This window comes from Trichoderma breve (assembly GCF_028502605.1).
Source record: "Trichoderma breve strain T069 chromosome 7 map unlocalized scaffold00008, whole genome shotgun sequence".
Lineage (NCBI taxonomy): Eukaryota > Fungi > Ascomycota > Sordariomycetes > Hypocreales > Hypocreaceae > Trichoderma > Trichoderma breve.
Window position 1 is genome coordinate 1004931 of NW_026611594.1, and position 12729 is coordinate 1017659.

General features: G+C 50.2%; 4 protein-coding genes across 4 annotated transcripts; 2 read left to right on the forward strand and 2 right to left on the reverse strand.

Annotated features, from left to right (window-relative positions):
• Positions 1–399: 399 nt before the first annotated feature.
• T069G_11418 (major facilitator superfamily domain-containing protein) lies at positions 400–2035 on the forward strand (the record flags this gene model as incomplete). Its single annotated transcript, XM_056178623.1, has 5 exons — positions 400–643; positions 715–821; positions 889–1063; positions 1133–1541; positions 1606–2035. 5 exons carry the CDS (start codon positions 400–402, stop codon positions 2033–2035), a joined length of 1365 nt encoding a protein of 454 aa, XP_056023497.1.
• Positions 2036–2657: 622 nt separating this feature from the next.
• Positions 2658–4439, forward strand: T069G_11419 (heterokaryon incompatibility protein (HET) domain-containing protein; the record flags this gene model as incomplete). Its single annotated transcript, XM_056178624.1, has 1 exon — positions 2658–4439. The coding sequence occupies one exon, from the start codon at positions 2658–2660 to the stop codon at positions 4437–4439; it is 1782 nt and encodes a 593-aa protein (XP_056023498.1).
• A 1297-nt stretch (positions 4440–5736) lies between these two features.
• T069G_11420 (short chain dehydrogenase domain-containing protein) lies at positions 5737–6850 on the reverse strand (the record flags this gene model as incomplete). Its single annotated transcript, XM_056178625.1, has 2 exons — positions 5737–6374; positions 6448–6850. 2 exons carry the CDS (start codon positions 6848–6850, stop codon positions 5737–5739), a joined length of 1041 nt encoding a protein of 346 aa, XP_056023499.1.
• A 2248-nt stretch (positions 6851–9098) lies between these two features.
• Positions 9099–12663, reverse strand: T069G_11421 (HIRAN domain-containing protein; the record flags this gene model as incomplete). The annotated part of the gene is made up of 4 exons (XM_056178626.1): positions 9099–9177; positions 9233–10419; positions 10492–11079; positions 11149–12663. 4 exons carry the CDS (start codon positions 12661–12663, stop codon positions 9099–9101), a joined length of 3369 nt encoding a protein of 1122 aa, XP_056023500.1.
• Positions 12664–12729: the final 66 nt, after the last annotated feature.

The window sequence follows — 12729 nt, forward strand, 5'->3', positions numbered from 1 at the left end:
TGATGACACGCGCTATACTCAACATGGAACCAAGCAGCGAGCAGATTCGACAGGGATCTGAATGTTTATGTCCGATGAGTTCGTAATAAGCGCGGGCCCTCCCGGGAGGAGAAAAAACGATGGAGTCGTCGGGCTCTCTGTGCGTCATTGGCTCGATGTCAGGCGGTGTACAGTTAAACCAGATTCGGAACCATCGCTCGAGATGCGCGACAGGGAACTGCTCTTTGAATCCGTGGTTTGCAAGACCTGAGATGTGGGCGTTGAGAAGGTGATGAATAGATATATAGAGGACGCGACGTCCTGGATCTCAGAGGCCAAAGGACAAAGACAGTCGTGCAACTCTGAAGAAGAAGAAGATCGCCCTCTCCTCGCGTCTCCGTTTCCAAGACTGCCGCAGCAATGGCGTCTCCAATTCCCGGAGCTTCCTCAGCCTCCTCGACCGATGTCGAAAAGCAATTCCAAGAACAATACCTCCAGCAACGAGACGCTGCCGCAGATGTCGAAAAGGCGCCGTCGCAGCAACAGCCGCAAGGAGCCTCTACAGAGCCCGACTTTGGCCCTCCACCCGATGGCGGCTTGGAAGCGTGGATGGTTGTGTTAGGAGGGTTCTGCACCGTGTTTGCGAGTTTCGGATGGATCAATTGTACTAAAGAACCTTGAAGTCGTCCAACCCGTCAATGCAGCGCTTACTAACTGATGTGTGTTGGTTGTTAGGTATCGGCATCTTTCAAGACTACTACCAATCGCATCAACTCAAGGCATACTCTCCCAGCACCGTGGCATGGATTCCTTCTGTGGAGTCCTTTATGCTCTTCTTCGGGGTATGCCTGATCCTCTCCCCTTGTTGTATTGAACTCCCATACAGATGCTAACATCAATGGATGATAGGGTCCCCTCGTTGGATACATGACTGACCAGCTCGGCCCCCGGATCCCCGTCTTAATAGGCACCTTTCTTCATGTTTTCGGGCTCATGATGACCTCATTATCCAAAGAGTACTATCAGATTCTCCTCTCTCAGAGCATCTGCAGTGCCATAGGCTGCTCGTTTCTCTTCTACGCCCGTAAGCATCCTCAACCCAACCCATTGCCTCTCCCATATCCATCAAGTCTAACAAAACATCCGCTGGTAGCAATCGCCGCCCTCGGCACCTGGTTCCGCGTCCACCGAGCCCTCGCCTTCGGCATCGTCACCGCCGGATCCAGCCTTGGCGGCGTCGTCCTGCCCATCATGGTCGAGCGCCTCGTCGTACATATCGGCTTTGGCTGGGCCATGCGATCCACAGCATTTCTGTTCCTCGGACTGCTCATCATTGGCAACCTCACGGTCAAGTCGAGGCTGCCTCCGCCGGGGAGGAAGTTTGACGCAAAGGAGTTCGTGACGCCCTTTGCTGAGCGGCCTTTTGCGCTTCTAACTGCCGCCGGCTTTATGATTTATCTGGGTGCTTTCTTGCCGTTTACCTTTATCATTGTGCAGGCCAAGGCGGAAGGCATGTCGACGAGGCTGGCCGACTATTTGGTCCCCATTATAAATGCGGCATCGTGAGTATCTCCCACAGCATTTCGTTTCCAGCCATGATTCGTGAGGCTAACAGCCCTGGTGTAGCACATTTGGTCGTATCCTCCCTGCTCACATGGGTGACCGCTACGGCGTCTTCAATGTCATGATTCTCCTCACTCTCTTCGGCGGCATCGTCACCCTCGCCCTTTGGCTCCCTGCGGGCTCCAATGCACCGCTGATCGTCTATGGCGCCTTGTACGGCTTTGCCTCGGGATGCTTCTTGTCTATTATTCCCGCCATGGTGGCGTCCATGTCAGACGTGCGCAAGTTGGGCACACGTACTGGTTCGCTCTACGCAGTAGCCTCTGTGGGCGTCCTGATCGGGAGTCCCATCGCCGGCGCCATTGTAAATGATCAGAATGGGCATTTCTCCGGCTTGATTGTGTTCTGTGGAGTGTCGCTTCTGTTGGGGGCGGCCTTGGCGATTATGTCGAGACACGCCTTGGTGGGTTTTCAGTTAGGGAAGAAAGTGTAGTTTCCCCAGTATTTTCCTATGATGATGTACGGTCAAAGACGACATAGATTGATTAGATAACGATTATAATAGAGATTTTTTTTTTTTGTGAAGCTGTGGCTTGGTCCCCTTGTCGGCTTGTGCGATGCCGTTGAGGAATTGTTAGCAAGTTACATAACAATTGTATACTCACATACAGAAGAAAGGAGTTGCTTTTTTAGTTATTGTAGACTCGTCCAAAAAATGAGATATGCGTTCTACTTGATTCTCTGGATACCAATCATCTCGAGCTGCTCAGGACTGAGCTACATGAACATCCTAAACAGGTAACAGCCGACCACCCATCAATCCCAAGGAGGTTAAACTAAGTTGTTGGCCTGCTTGGTTTCTCAGACGAGCGATCCACTGTACTTCTTTTGTATGAGAGACAATGTGTCTGCCTTGATAATGCCTTACACGAGGCTGAATTTCCCGCCAATCGTCCTGGGTCAACAAGCCGACCTAACAACGCGGGGCTATAAGTTGGGCGCTTATCCTCCTCAAGCTGTCTTAAAATATCAGCTTCCCCCTACAATGTCTAAAATTTACCTCACTTTAATTCTAAGATTTTTTTCTGTATACCTTGACGCTACCTCGAGAAATCATGAGTGCGAATCAGTCACGTCGGAGGACAGATCTGGGCTCAAGTCTCGAGGGCAGCACGAAACCCAAGACAGACAACAGATTACCTTATCAAGGGGGAGAGCTTGACAAGAATAGCTTGCGACTGGTTGAGATACAGCCGGCCGCACACGAGAGCGACCCTGTGGTCTGCACGCTGTCTGAAGTCACCTTCGGCAGCAGGCCCAAGTTCGAGGCACTGTCATACATGTGGGGTACAGAGAAGGCGGACGATGCCATCACCCTGAACGGCCACCCATTCGAGGTCGGGAAGAATCTTCTAGATGCTCTCCATTTCCTCCGCAGTCAGGCCATGTCCAAGAAGACGTGTCAACTGTTTTGGATCGACGCCATTTGCATCAACCAGAGTGATGTGGAGGAGCGGAACCGGCAAGTCAGAATCATGGACCAAATCTACTTCAGGGCCGACACCGTCGTGGTTTGGCTGGGAAGCAAGTACACAGAGTTTCAAAATGAAATTACAGATGAGCTGAAGTTAGAGAAGAGCGAGAGGCCAGGGGAGGACTCCTCTCAGAGCATTAACAATGCTCAGCAGAAGATGGTTAGACACTTGCGAACTGACCCTTATTGGGATCGCCTCTGGATACTGCAAGAGATTGGGCGGGCGAAGAAGCTCCGAATCTGCTTTGGAAATAACACTTTCTCGTGGGAACATTTCATGCGCCTCATCACGATGCACAACAGTGATGGGGCCACTGGGCCACTAAGGCTGAACAGATTGCTCCGTGAAGAGAAATATAACGACTCCCACACTCTCAAGAGATTACTCGAGGAGAACAGAGAAGCGAAATGCTCGGAACCAAGAGACAAGGTCTATGGGCTGATTGGACTTGCCTCGGACGCCGGGGAGTTTCCGATAGACTACAAAAAGTCCCTTTACGAAGTTTGGAAGGATACGATGGAGTTTATGAATAAGTGGAATCTTTTCAAAGATGAATCCCAGATTCTTCCGATGGGAGCTCTGGTGAAGAGCCTCCTCATGGCGAATCACAGCGATCCCCTTAGTCAACTCTCGAAAGAACACAAAGACCAAGTCGACTCAACCCAGCTTATCGACAATCCGAAAAATCCCCTTGTCTTCCGCCTCAAGGCAGCTGCAATTGGATGTATCGTCTGCGTTGGGCCTTCGCCCAGTGATGTCGTCTCTGGACCTGATGAGGCGACTGGGTGGCGCACTGCTACACAACGTCTTTTTCCAGCGGATGAACTAGGATCAGCTCATCAAGAGTACGATAAATTACTCCACGCCCTTCTAGAATCAGACGAATCCGAGATTGAGAAGGCGTGCTTTAACAGGCCAAGTCCTGTCGTCTGGGAGCAGAGAAACACATTGGATTGGCAATCCCGCAACCTGGAAAGCGTACAAGACTATTTTAGGTGGGTTCATCAAGTAACAAAGACCACTACCTTCAAATGGAAGCAGAAGCCACAGGAAGTCACAGACCGATTAGCACCAGTCCAGCCCCGGCTATACTTGGCTAAAGATGGCAATCGTACACAACGGAAGATGGGTCTCGCCTCGAGTCTCGTCCAACAGAATGATGTCGTCTTTCGAGTTCCGTCTGCAAAGAGAGCCCTCTTGGTCAGGGTTGTTCAAGAGGAAAAGTCGAAGTCTAAGGCAAGGGTGGTTGGCACGGCACTGACCACGAAAGATATGTGTAGCTCGACACCAGACAACGACTACACTGGATGGACAACGACTGTGCACTTGGATGCAGGCACATTATTTATGCTTTTAGAGTAGATGTGCGTCTGAAGGAGATAGTAGTTAGTGCCGTAGATATGACTTGGATAAGCGTCGATAAATGCTTAAACTATAAAATATAAAGCATTACTTCAAGAGGACGATGTTAATGTTGGTTACAAGCTTCAACTGATTGATATAGGGTGAGTGTTCGCTTTGGCAACCTAACAAGCTTACTTCCTATTCGGGCAATACTCATCTCTCTACATACGTCAGTGGAGATATTCGGACTTCGCCTCGGAGTTTATCCCCGAATCTCCCACCAGACAGAACTCACACCAAACAAAGAACCATTCAACAGCTACACTCATCGTCACAAACCTCCCTGAATCAGCCAAGCGCATCGGCACCTATACGCCTATGAAAAAGCCGAATCTGCTAGAGGCTAAGCCTCAGTCACATACACTTGATTCCGCGGAAAGACGCCGTCTGCAGAATCGTCGGTCTCAGCACAATTACCGTAAGCCTCCCTCCTTCATCATTACATCACCAACCTAGCTTGTAGGTCAGCATTGTAGAGACTTACCCTATGTCACAGGCCTTCGGGAAGCAGCCAAAGCGAAGCAAGACAAACGCATCTCCAAAGCAGCCTCTGTCCGGCGTGGCAAGTTCCTATTACTAAAGCCAACTAAAGAGTCTTTTCCTGTAACCAAAGAGCGCCAAACACCACCTCTTCCGTGTGGTGCGTATTTCGTTTCTGCGCGGAACCTCCTCCTATCCGCCGACCATCGACTTCTCACTCTTGTTCACAATAACATCATACGCGGATTAGCTGCAAATGCCAGCCTCCTCAACTATCCGTGGAGTACCGTTTGCCAGGACGACGCTCTATCCAACTTCTCTCCCCACACGCCTAACCTGGACTTGCCAATAACACAATCATCTCTACCAGTCAACCTTCATCCTACGCCATTACAATATGAAGAGACACACCACCCATGGCTAGATCTTATACCTTCGCCACAGTTCCGTGATAACCTCATTCGAAGATTAGCAACTACTTCACCAGAATGGGATTTTGAAACCGAGCTCTGCGAGGATGTTACTGGAGTCGGACGCCTACAGTTAAGCTGCAGCAGACCTGGCTTCATGATATGGGGCGAAAACTCATGGGACGCACACAACTGGGAAGTCACAGAGGAATTTGCTCATAAATGGCATGATCTAATAGATGGATGCTGCGACTTCATCGTATCTACGAACGAATGGCGCAAAAAGCGTGGAGAAGCACCGCTCCATTTGAAGCATTCTATAACCCCATCTTCAACCGAGCTTTCTATACTACCTGAGTAATCCGCTACAGTATATCGGGAACGTTCAACAGTTCACACGTCTCCTTCCAAAGATTCTCCTCCACCAACTCATCAAACGCAAAAGCCGCATATCCACCATCCATCATACCAAAATCAGCCGTCGCCTCCTTTCCATACGAACAATTCTCCAAGTACACGCCACCCTTATCCTCCAAACACGAGGCAATAGCCGCAAAGACAGTCGTAGCCGCGCCTTGCTCCACAGATTTGAGCTCCTCCATATACCCAGGCGGCACATCAGCCTTATCCGTCTGCTGAGCTGCGTATCCTGCATACAAGGGAGTATGAACAGTCCCCGGGTGAAGCGAGACGGCCCTGACTCCGCGAGTGGAAAAGTGTCGGTCGATGAAGTTGGCGTTGTAGATGACGGTGAGTTTGGACGTTGCGTATGCGGACATGGGCTCGTATGGTGTCTTTTTGAAGTTTGGGTCATCGAGATGGACTGGGAATAGTCTGTGTCCGGTGGTGCTCAAGTTGACGATGCGGGAACGACGGGCTTTGGTGCTGCTTGCTTCGAGGCGTGGGAGTAAGAGATATGTGAGAAGGAATGGTGAGACGTAGTTTACGGCCCAGGTTCGTAGTAACCCTTCTTCTGTGGTTTCGAAAGGCTCAAAAGCAACGCCTATTTGGAGACAATATTGTTAGGAATAAAGACTCTGACAACTTAACAGGAGCTTGAGACAGTTTATACGCACCTGCGTTGTTGATCAAGACATTAATGTGCTCTGCCTTGCTAAGAATATCCTCTGCGGCTTTTCTCACAGACGCAAGAGAGACCATATCCATAGAGATAACTTCAATACTTTGATACTTTCTTCCCTCGATTGGGGGAACGCTTGACACGATATTCTCAATGACGCTCTTTGCCTTGTCAGCATCGCGCGCCGTGATGAAGAGCTTCGCGCCGGTGGAATAGAGAGCTCGAGCAGCCTCGTAGCCAATACCAGAAGTTGCACCGGTAATCACAATAGTCAATTCTGATAAGCTGTCTTTACCAGCATTGCCATATTGAAATTCGTCTGCGACAATCTGGAGGGCAGTCGGACGAGCGTCTCCAGGGCCGTTGCGAGAGGCATGAGCGGCAGCGTAGCGGTCCATTTCTAGAGATAGATTAAATAAATTGAAATGAAGTCTCTATTGCAGCTCGAAGAAGTTAAAGATGAAGCTGAATTAATTATCGCACAGCAGAATTGTGCGCAAATAAATACTTTTCCCTTCATCGCAGTGACATTCTCACAAAACCTGCTTATTACCCAAATAGGAAATAACACAAAACATCACCAAAACCACCAAACCCAAACCACGCCACCATAATCCGGGGTCCGATACTACGGGCATAAGCTGCATGTATGTAACACCATCAGCAAAATCTACAACTACCGGAAAATAATCCACTTTCAACTCATTCCCAAAAGAATCCGCCGCACCTTCTTAGATCGGGGTGGTAACAACGAAACGGATATGCCCACCAGATTTCCGTCTCGATGACATTCCTAAACGAGCCAAGTCCATCTTCGCAGCGTCAGAACTCTATGGGCGTTTCAAGAGAACGCGTCGATCGATCGGGCAGTTGGATTTTAAGCATCGCGATTTGAGTTTGTTACTTTATTTCACGTTCGATATCGGTATTGGGAACGACGTCACGGCAATGGAAGAGTGAATTCTTGCAGGTTTGTTTTCTCCAAAATGGACTTTTGCACAAAAGGCAAAGTCATATTATATTTGTTTCGTCGTAGTATTTATAATCGCTGAATTCAATAATCTCATCTCCATCAATCCATTACACCGACCTTCCTCTCGATGCTCCCATCCAACCCATCAAATCTAAATCACACAACATCCCATCAGCACAAGCCCTCCTCACCTCAAACAGCAACAACAGCACAAACTCACCTCTTAGAGAGACTGGCAGAATCCCGTAGCAGCCTTAGTAGCAGCATCCGTAAGAACACAAGTCGTACCAAAGGGGCAGCTGAGAAAGTTGCCCTTGGTCATGCCGCAAACTCGCTTTCCATCAACAATGGGGGCCGGAGAGGCAGCGACAAGGCCAGCAAGGGCGACAATGGCAAAGGAGAACTTCATTTTTGCGGAGTTTTTCGTCGTTGGACTAGGTATTAAGATTATTTGCGGGTTGACCTTGCGGTAAGGACTGTAGTTGGTCTTTCAAAAATGAATTTTGCTTAAAGAGCGACTGGAGATGGAGAAGAACAAGAAAAACCTCTTTTCCTCCTTTCGCGACGAAATCCGGGGGTGATCAGCGTATTTATTCACCCATCAACCAGCATAGCATAACCCAAACAGTCCCTAGCACTAGCAGTATTACTCGTATGTAATCCCTAATGGCCACCGCTCTCACTGCCTCGTAAAGGAGTAAGTAACTCCATAGTCAGATCAAAAGCCCGGACAACACGGCCTTCGCCTCGTATTCCTTTGATGAACAACAGTCCCATCCGCCCCCCGTTTTCCACATCAGATCGCCAAGCTCGTATGGGAACGGTGGTCCAATGGGCTGAGCAGTCCCTGGCCGGTAATTTCGGCTGCTAATTTGCATGCTTCGTACAAGCACACCCCTGGTTCTGCTGGCGTTGGTGCGGCCCCGCCGTCAGTGACCGGGTTACCCCTGAATAGCTTCACAGTTCTGCAACGTTCTGCACAACACCAAATTTGTCTTACATGTGGTTCGTTGCTGACGAAAGTGTGTATACGCCACACACACAATTCCTGCGAGTATCTAACTGGAAGAAGCACAGAGAGAAGCAATTGACAGACCAAAAAAATGTTCGAGATGTCCATATTCGCGCAATTCTCTCGCCACTCGTCCCCATCGTCCATCCTGAAACAGCCCAGCAAATAAAGTTATATTTGATCAGAACCCTCACCGGGGACTTCTGTGGGGATGGCGCCCGCTTTCCGCAATGATCATCCGAGCCCATCCGCCGTTCATGATGCATTTACGGAGTACCATTCAAAGATTCACATCTTGACACATTCAATACTACGCTTGGTTGGCCCTTTTGCGATTTGGGCTAAAGCTCTGTTTACCCGGCTCGTATTCCCCCAAGCTGGGCCATCGCTCTCTTTCTCGTTTCGACATGTCGTCTATCCTTTTTCGTACGAGTAAAATTACTCGAATGCCAAATGCAGCCAATCATATATACACCATGTTTCCATTGCAGCCATCACAATCATCATATGCAATGCCATGCCATGCCAGTTCATGCAAACAAAATACACATCTTCAAGCAACCCATGCGCCAGATAATGAGACCGTCACATGCTCAGAGCCGCCGTATTCTAACACCATGCCATCTTCATTAACCGTGTCGTGTGAACCCACTTCTGTCGTCTAGCTGAGGAGCTCCTTGATGTCTTCAATCCGCTGGAGCTTCTTCTCTTCGTCGTTCATCATGCCCAATGACGTCGCGCTGAGAGAGCAGTTAGCCTTGTCAAACTTTAAAGAAGAAAAGATCATCCACTTACATAAACTTCTTTCTGTCCTGGATCTTCAACATCCTCTCCTCCACACTGCCCCTCACAATGAATCTCTTGACCACCACCTCATCTTGCTGCCCTAGTCTGTGCACCCGATCAATTGCCTGCAACTCCACGGCATAACTCCACCAGGGATCCATCATAAAGACGCGCCCCGCGCTCGTGAGATTCAAGCCGACACCGCCCGCGCGCAGACTCATCAACATTACCGTGAAGCCTTTGCTCTCTGTGAATTGTTGCAGGACGGCTGCTCGAGCCCGCTGTGTCATACTTCCATCTAGACGAAGGAACTTGACGTTGGCACGTGTGAGAGCAGCTTCGATGAGTGTGAGAAAAGACGTAAACTGCGAAAAGATGATAGACTTCATATATGGACGATCTCGACGTAGTGTTCGAAGTTCGGATATCAATGCGGCAACCTTGGCGGAAGAGGAGTTGACGCCAAGTCGCTGAAGACTAAAGCGAGGCTTTGCTGAAGCAAACGGTTCGTCAGCCTCATCATGACGCACCACCTCGAACAAATCACGCTGGTTAATCGGCGTGCGGCAGTTGAAGCACTTTGGCACTCTGCCGTGATCAGTCTCGTGCTTGATAAAGTCCATCAGGCACTTTTTGCACGCAGAGTGCCAACATCCAGTGACAATCTGCTCATTCATCGGCTCATCGAAGCATAGTGGACATTCCTTTTCGGATTCGTTACGGATCTCGTCCAGCGCGTGCGCTCCGTATGTCTGTCTGTCGTTGGTGACTTCGTCTGTGATGGCAGTAAATTGCGTGATCAGTGACTCTAGATCCATATCGTCACCCAAGCCAGTAGCTGCATCAGCTGCGGCGCCAGCCTCTTCCTCGTCGGCAACAATGTCTTTATTGCGGACAAGTACGGGATGACAGCACGATTGTCGCAGACGCATAATCTGAGCAAAAATTGTCGTGAACGCCTTGAGCACCGTACCTGCCTCGACGTTTTGCGCAAACGTATTCTTCACCTTATTGAAGATGTGGTCGTAGATATCTCGTTCCGTCTTGGATAGTTCCACCTCGACTATGTCAATCTGTTTTGGTGGAAGCTGTACCAGGGGCTGGCCGTCTGGCGTTTTCATGTCCTTGGTTCTTCTGGTGACCAATGGCTCCAAAACCGTCTGAACCACGTCCAATGCGCGCACAAAATCCCCTGACTCAAAGGGTACCGTGATGAATGTCTTCCAGAACGAAAAGTTGTTCCAGGGCTCAACACCCAGGAAGCGCACCAAGCTAAAGAGGTCTTCCAGCCTGTTGACAATCGGGGTGCCCGTCAGTGCCCATCGGTGATCGGCTGCAATCTCGTAACATGCCCGAGCAGTCTTGGACGCCCTATTTTTGATGTAATGTGCCTCGTCGAGAATTACGCGGAAGAATTTGAGAGAGAAAATGCCCGTGTGGAAGGACCTGTCGCCGTTCTTTGCGGCGATGCTGGTGAATTCCGACAAAACAACTCCGTAGCTGGTGATGACAAGGTCTGGAGCGTTGGAGCCGCTGCAGAGCGACTGCAGATTCAGTGCCTTTTCTGCACCGTAATAGAGCTGAATCTTCATGGTGCCCGGCAGGGAAGCCTTTTCGGCCTCACTCTGCCACTGCGATAACAGAGACATCGGGGCAACCACCAAGGTAGTGCAGGGTGCCTCCAACACGTTTGATGAATTCTTGCCCAATCGCTGGAGCTGGTTCAATCCGTGCTTGGGTGATGATCTGGCTTGTCGTGAAACCTCGGATCGGTGCGAGTGAATCAGGCTGAGCATCTGAATCGTCTTTCCCAGACCCATTTCATCAGCAAGAATACCGCCAAGACAGTGTTGCTCCTGAACCGGAAAGTCCAACGTCAGATCACCAGAGTATGGGTTGACATAGAACTGGGACTGCCCTTCTACCGTAGGGAGATCCTTGTCGTCAACATCTTTGAGAGGCCATAGATATTCCTCCCATAGCGGATGCATCGAGGGCTCCCTATGGCTCTGTTCATCTTTCTCTTTGGCTATCATCCAGTGCAGAGATTGCCTTTGGTACGGGCGTAGTGTCATGGCAAAGGTGCTCGCTGGGTCGACCTCGGGCATGCTAAAGTCAAATGTTTGGGCCTTTTTATACAGGGCGTCGAGTTGGTCTTGTTCGAGCTCTTCTCCTTCTTCGGCTTCCTCGGACGGCGATGAGTTCCCAGATTCCTTGTTGCCATTTGCAGCCGTCTTTTTCGAGTCCTTTTGCTTCTGCTCGTCCATCTCGGCGGCTTGGAGAAGTCCCTTTCTCCCATCTTTTGCTGCAGCATTGGCGACGACCGGCTGGAGATTGATCTCCTGAAATAGTCTGACCAGGGCAACCTGCCTGAGTCGGAGTTCTTTTTCTTGTGCCGTTTCAATCTGTTGTTCGAACCATGTAGCCGAGGAGTCATTAGCGGGCTTGAAGCTGCGGTCGAAAAACGCAGAGTCGAGCAAGGAACATCTCAGTTGGATGAAAATGGTGTCATTTGTTCGCGTCCGCTCGGGGCAATATACACAAGTTCCTTCAAACTTGCAAATCTTTTGGTCCATCAGCGTCGACACCCAGTTGGCGGTATCTTTGGCCAGACGCCCAATTTCCTGGCCGCTCTGGTTCGTAAATCGCACGATGACGTCGATTCGCCTCGAGGCAGCCGTGTTCATCTTGACAGGAGTGGGTGGAGCTCCAAGTCGGGGTTTCGTCTTTGGAGGTGGAGGGGGCTGTATCTTTTGTCGTTCAATTTTGACCTTTTCACCGTGTTTCAGGAGATTTGTGCCACTGCGGGTAGCCCATCCCTCGACGCCAAAAGCACCAATGTATCGTGAGGTTGGCATGTTTCGTCGGATGGGAAGCGGGGAAGGTTGGCTCTGCACATCGGGTGATTGTGTTCTGCTTGGGCCAGCGGCAGCGGGCTTCGACTTTAGGAGCTTCTTGTAGGTGCCGTCAAAGTACATATTGACAGCTCGCTCGAGATTGTTGCCGCAATGTTGCTGGATAGTACGCAGGATGTTGGCGGCAACTTTGCATCCGACAAAGCTCTCAAACGTCTCCTTGTCAAAGGTGACTGCTGAAGATTCATGCTGGGCTATGGGCTCGTTCGTCGGTGCTTGGTGTGGCTGCTCTAAGGCTGTTGATGAGCCAGATGCTGATCCATTTCGAGGAAGCTCAGGTAAAACATCTCGGCTCTTCTCTTCAGCCTTGACGTTGACGCTTCTTCCTTCGCTCTCCGGCTCCCAATCGCCATCATCTGCCTCTTTTTCGTCATCCTCGTCCTCCGTCTTGAAGAACCGCCTCGGCTCCAGTGACGAGCTGAACTCGTGCTTGGGGCTAAACACCGGATCCGACGAGGGCTCGTCCGGGTCCTTGAAGAATCTGCGCCTCTTTATCGGCGGCTCTTGCGAGGATCCCAGCTCCATGCTGTGGCGGGCCTCATTCGTGAATGTGACCATTACAGTCCAGTGCAATCAAACCTGCCGCTAATC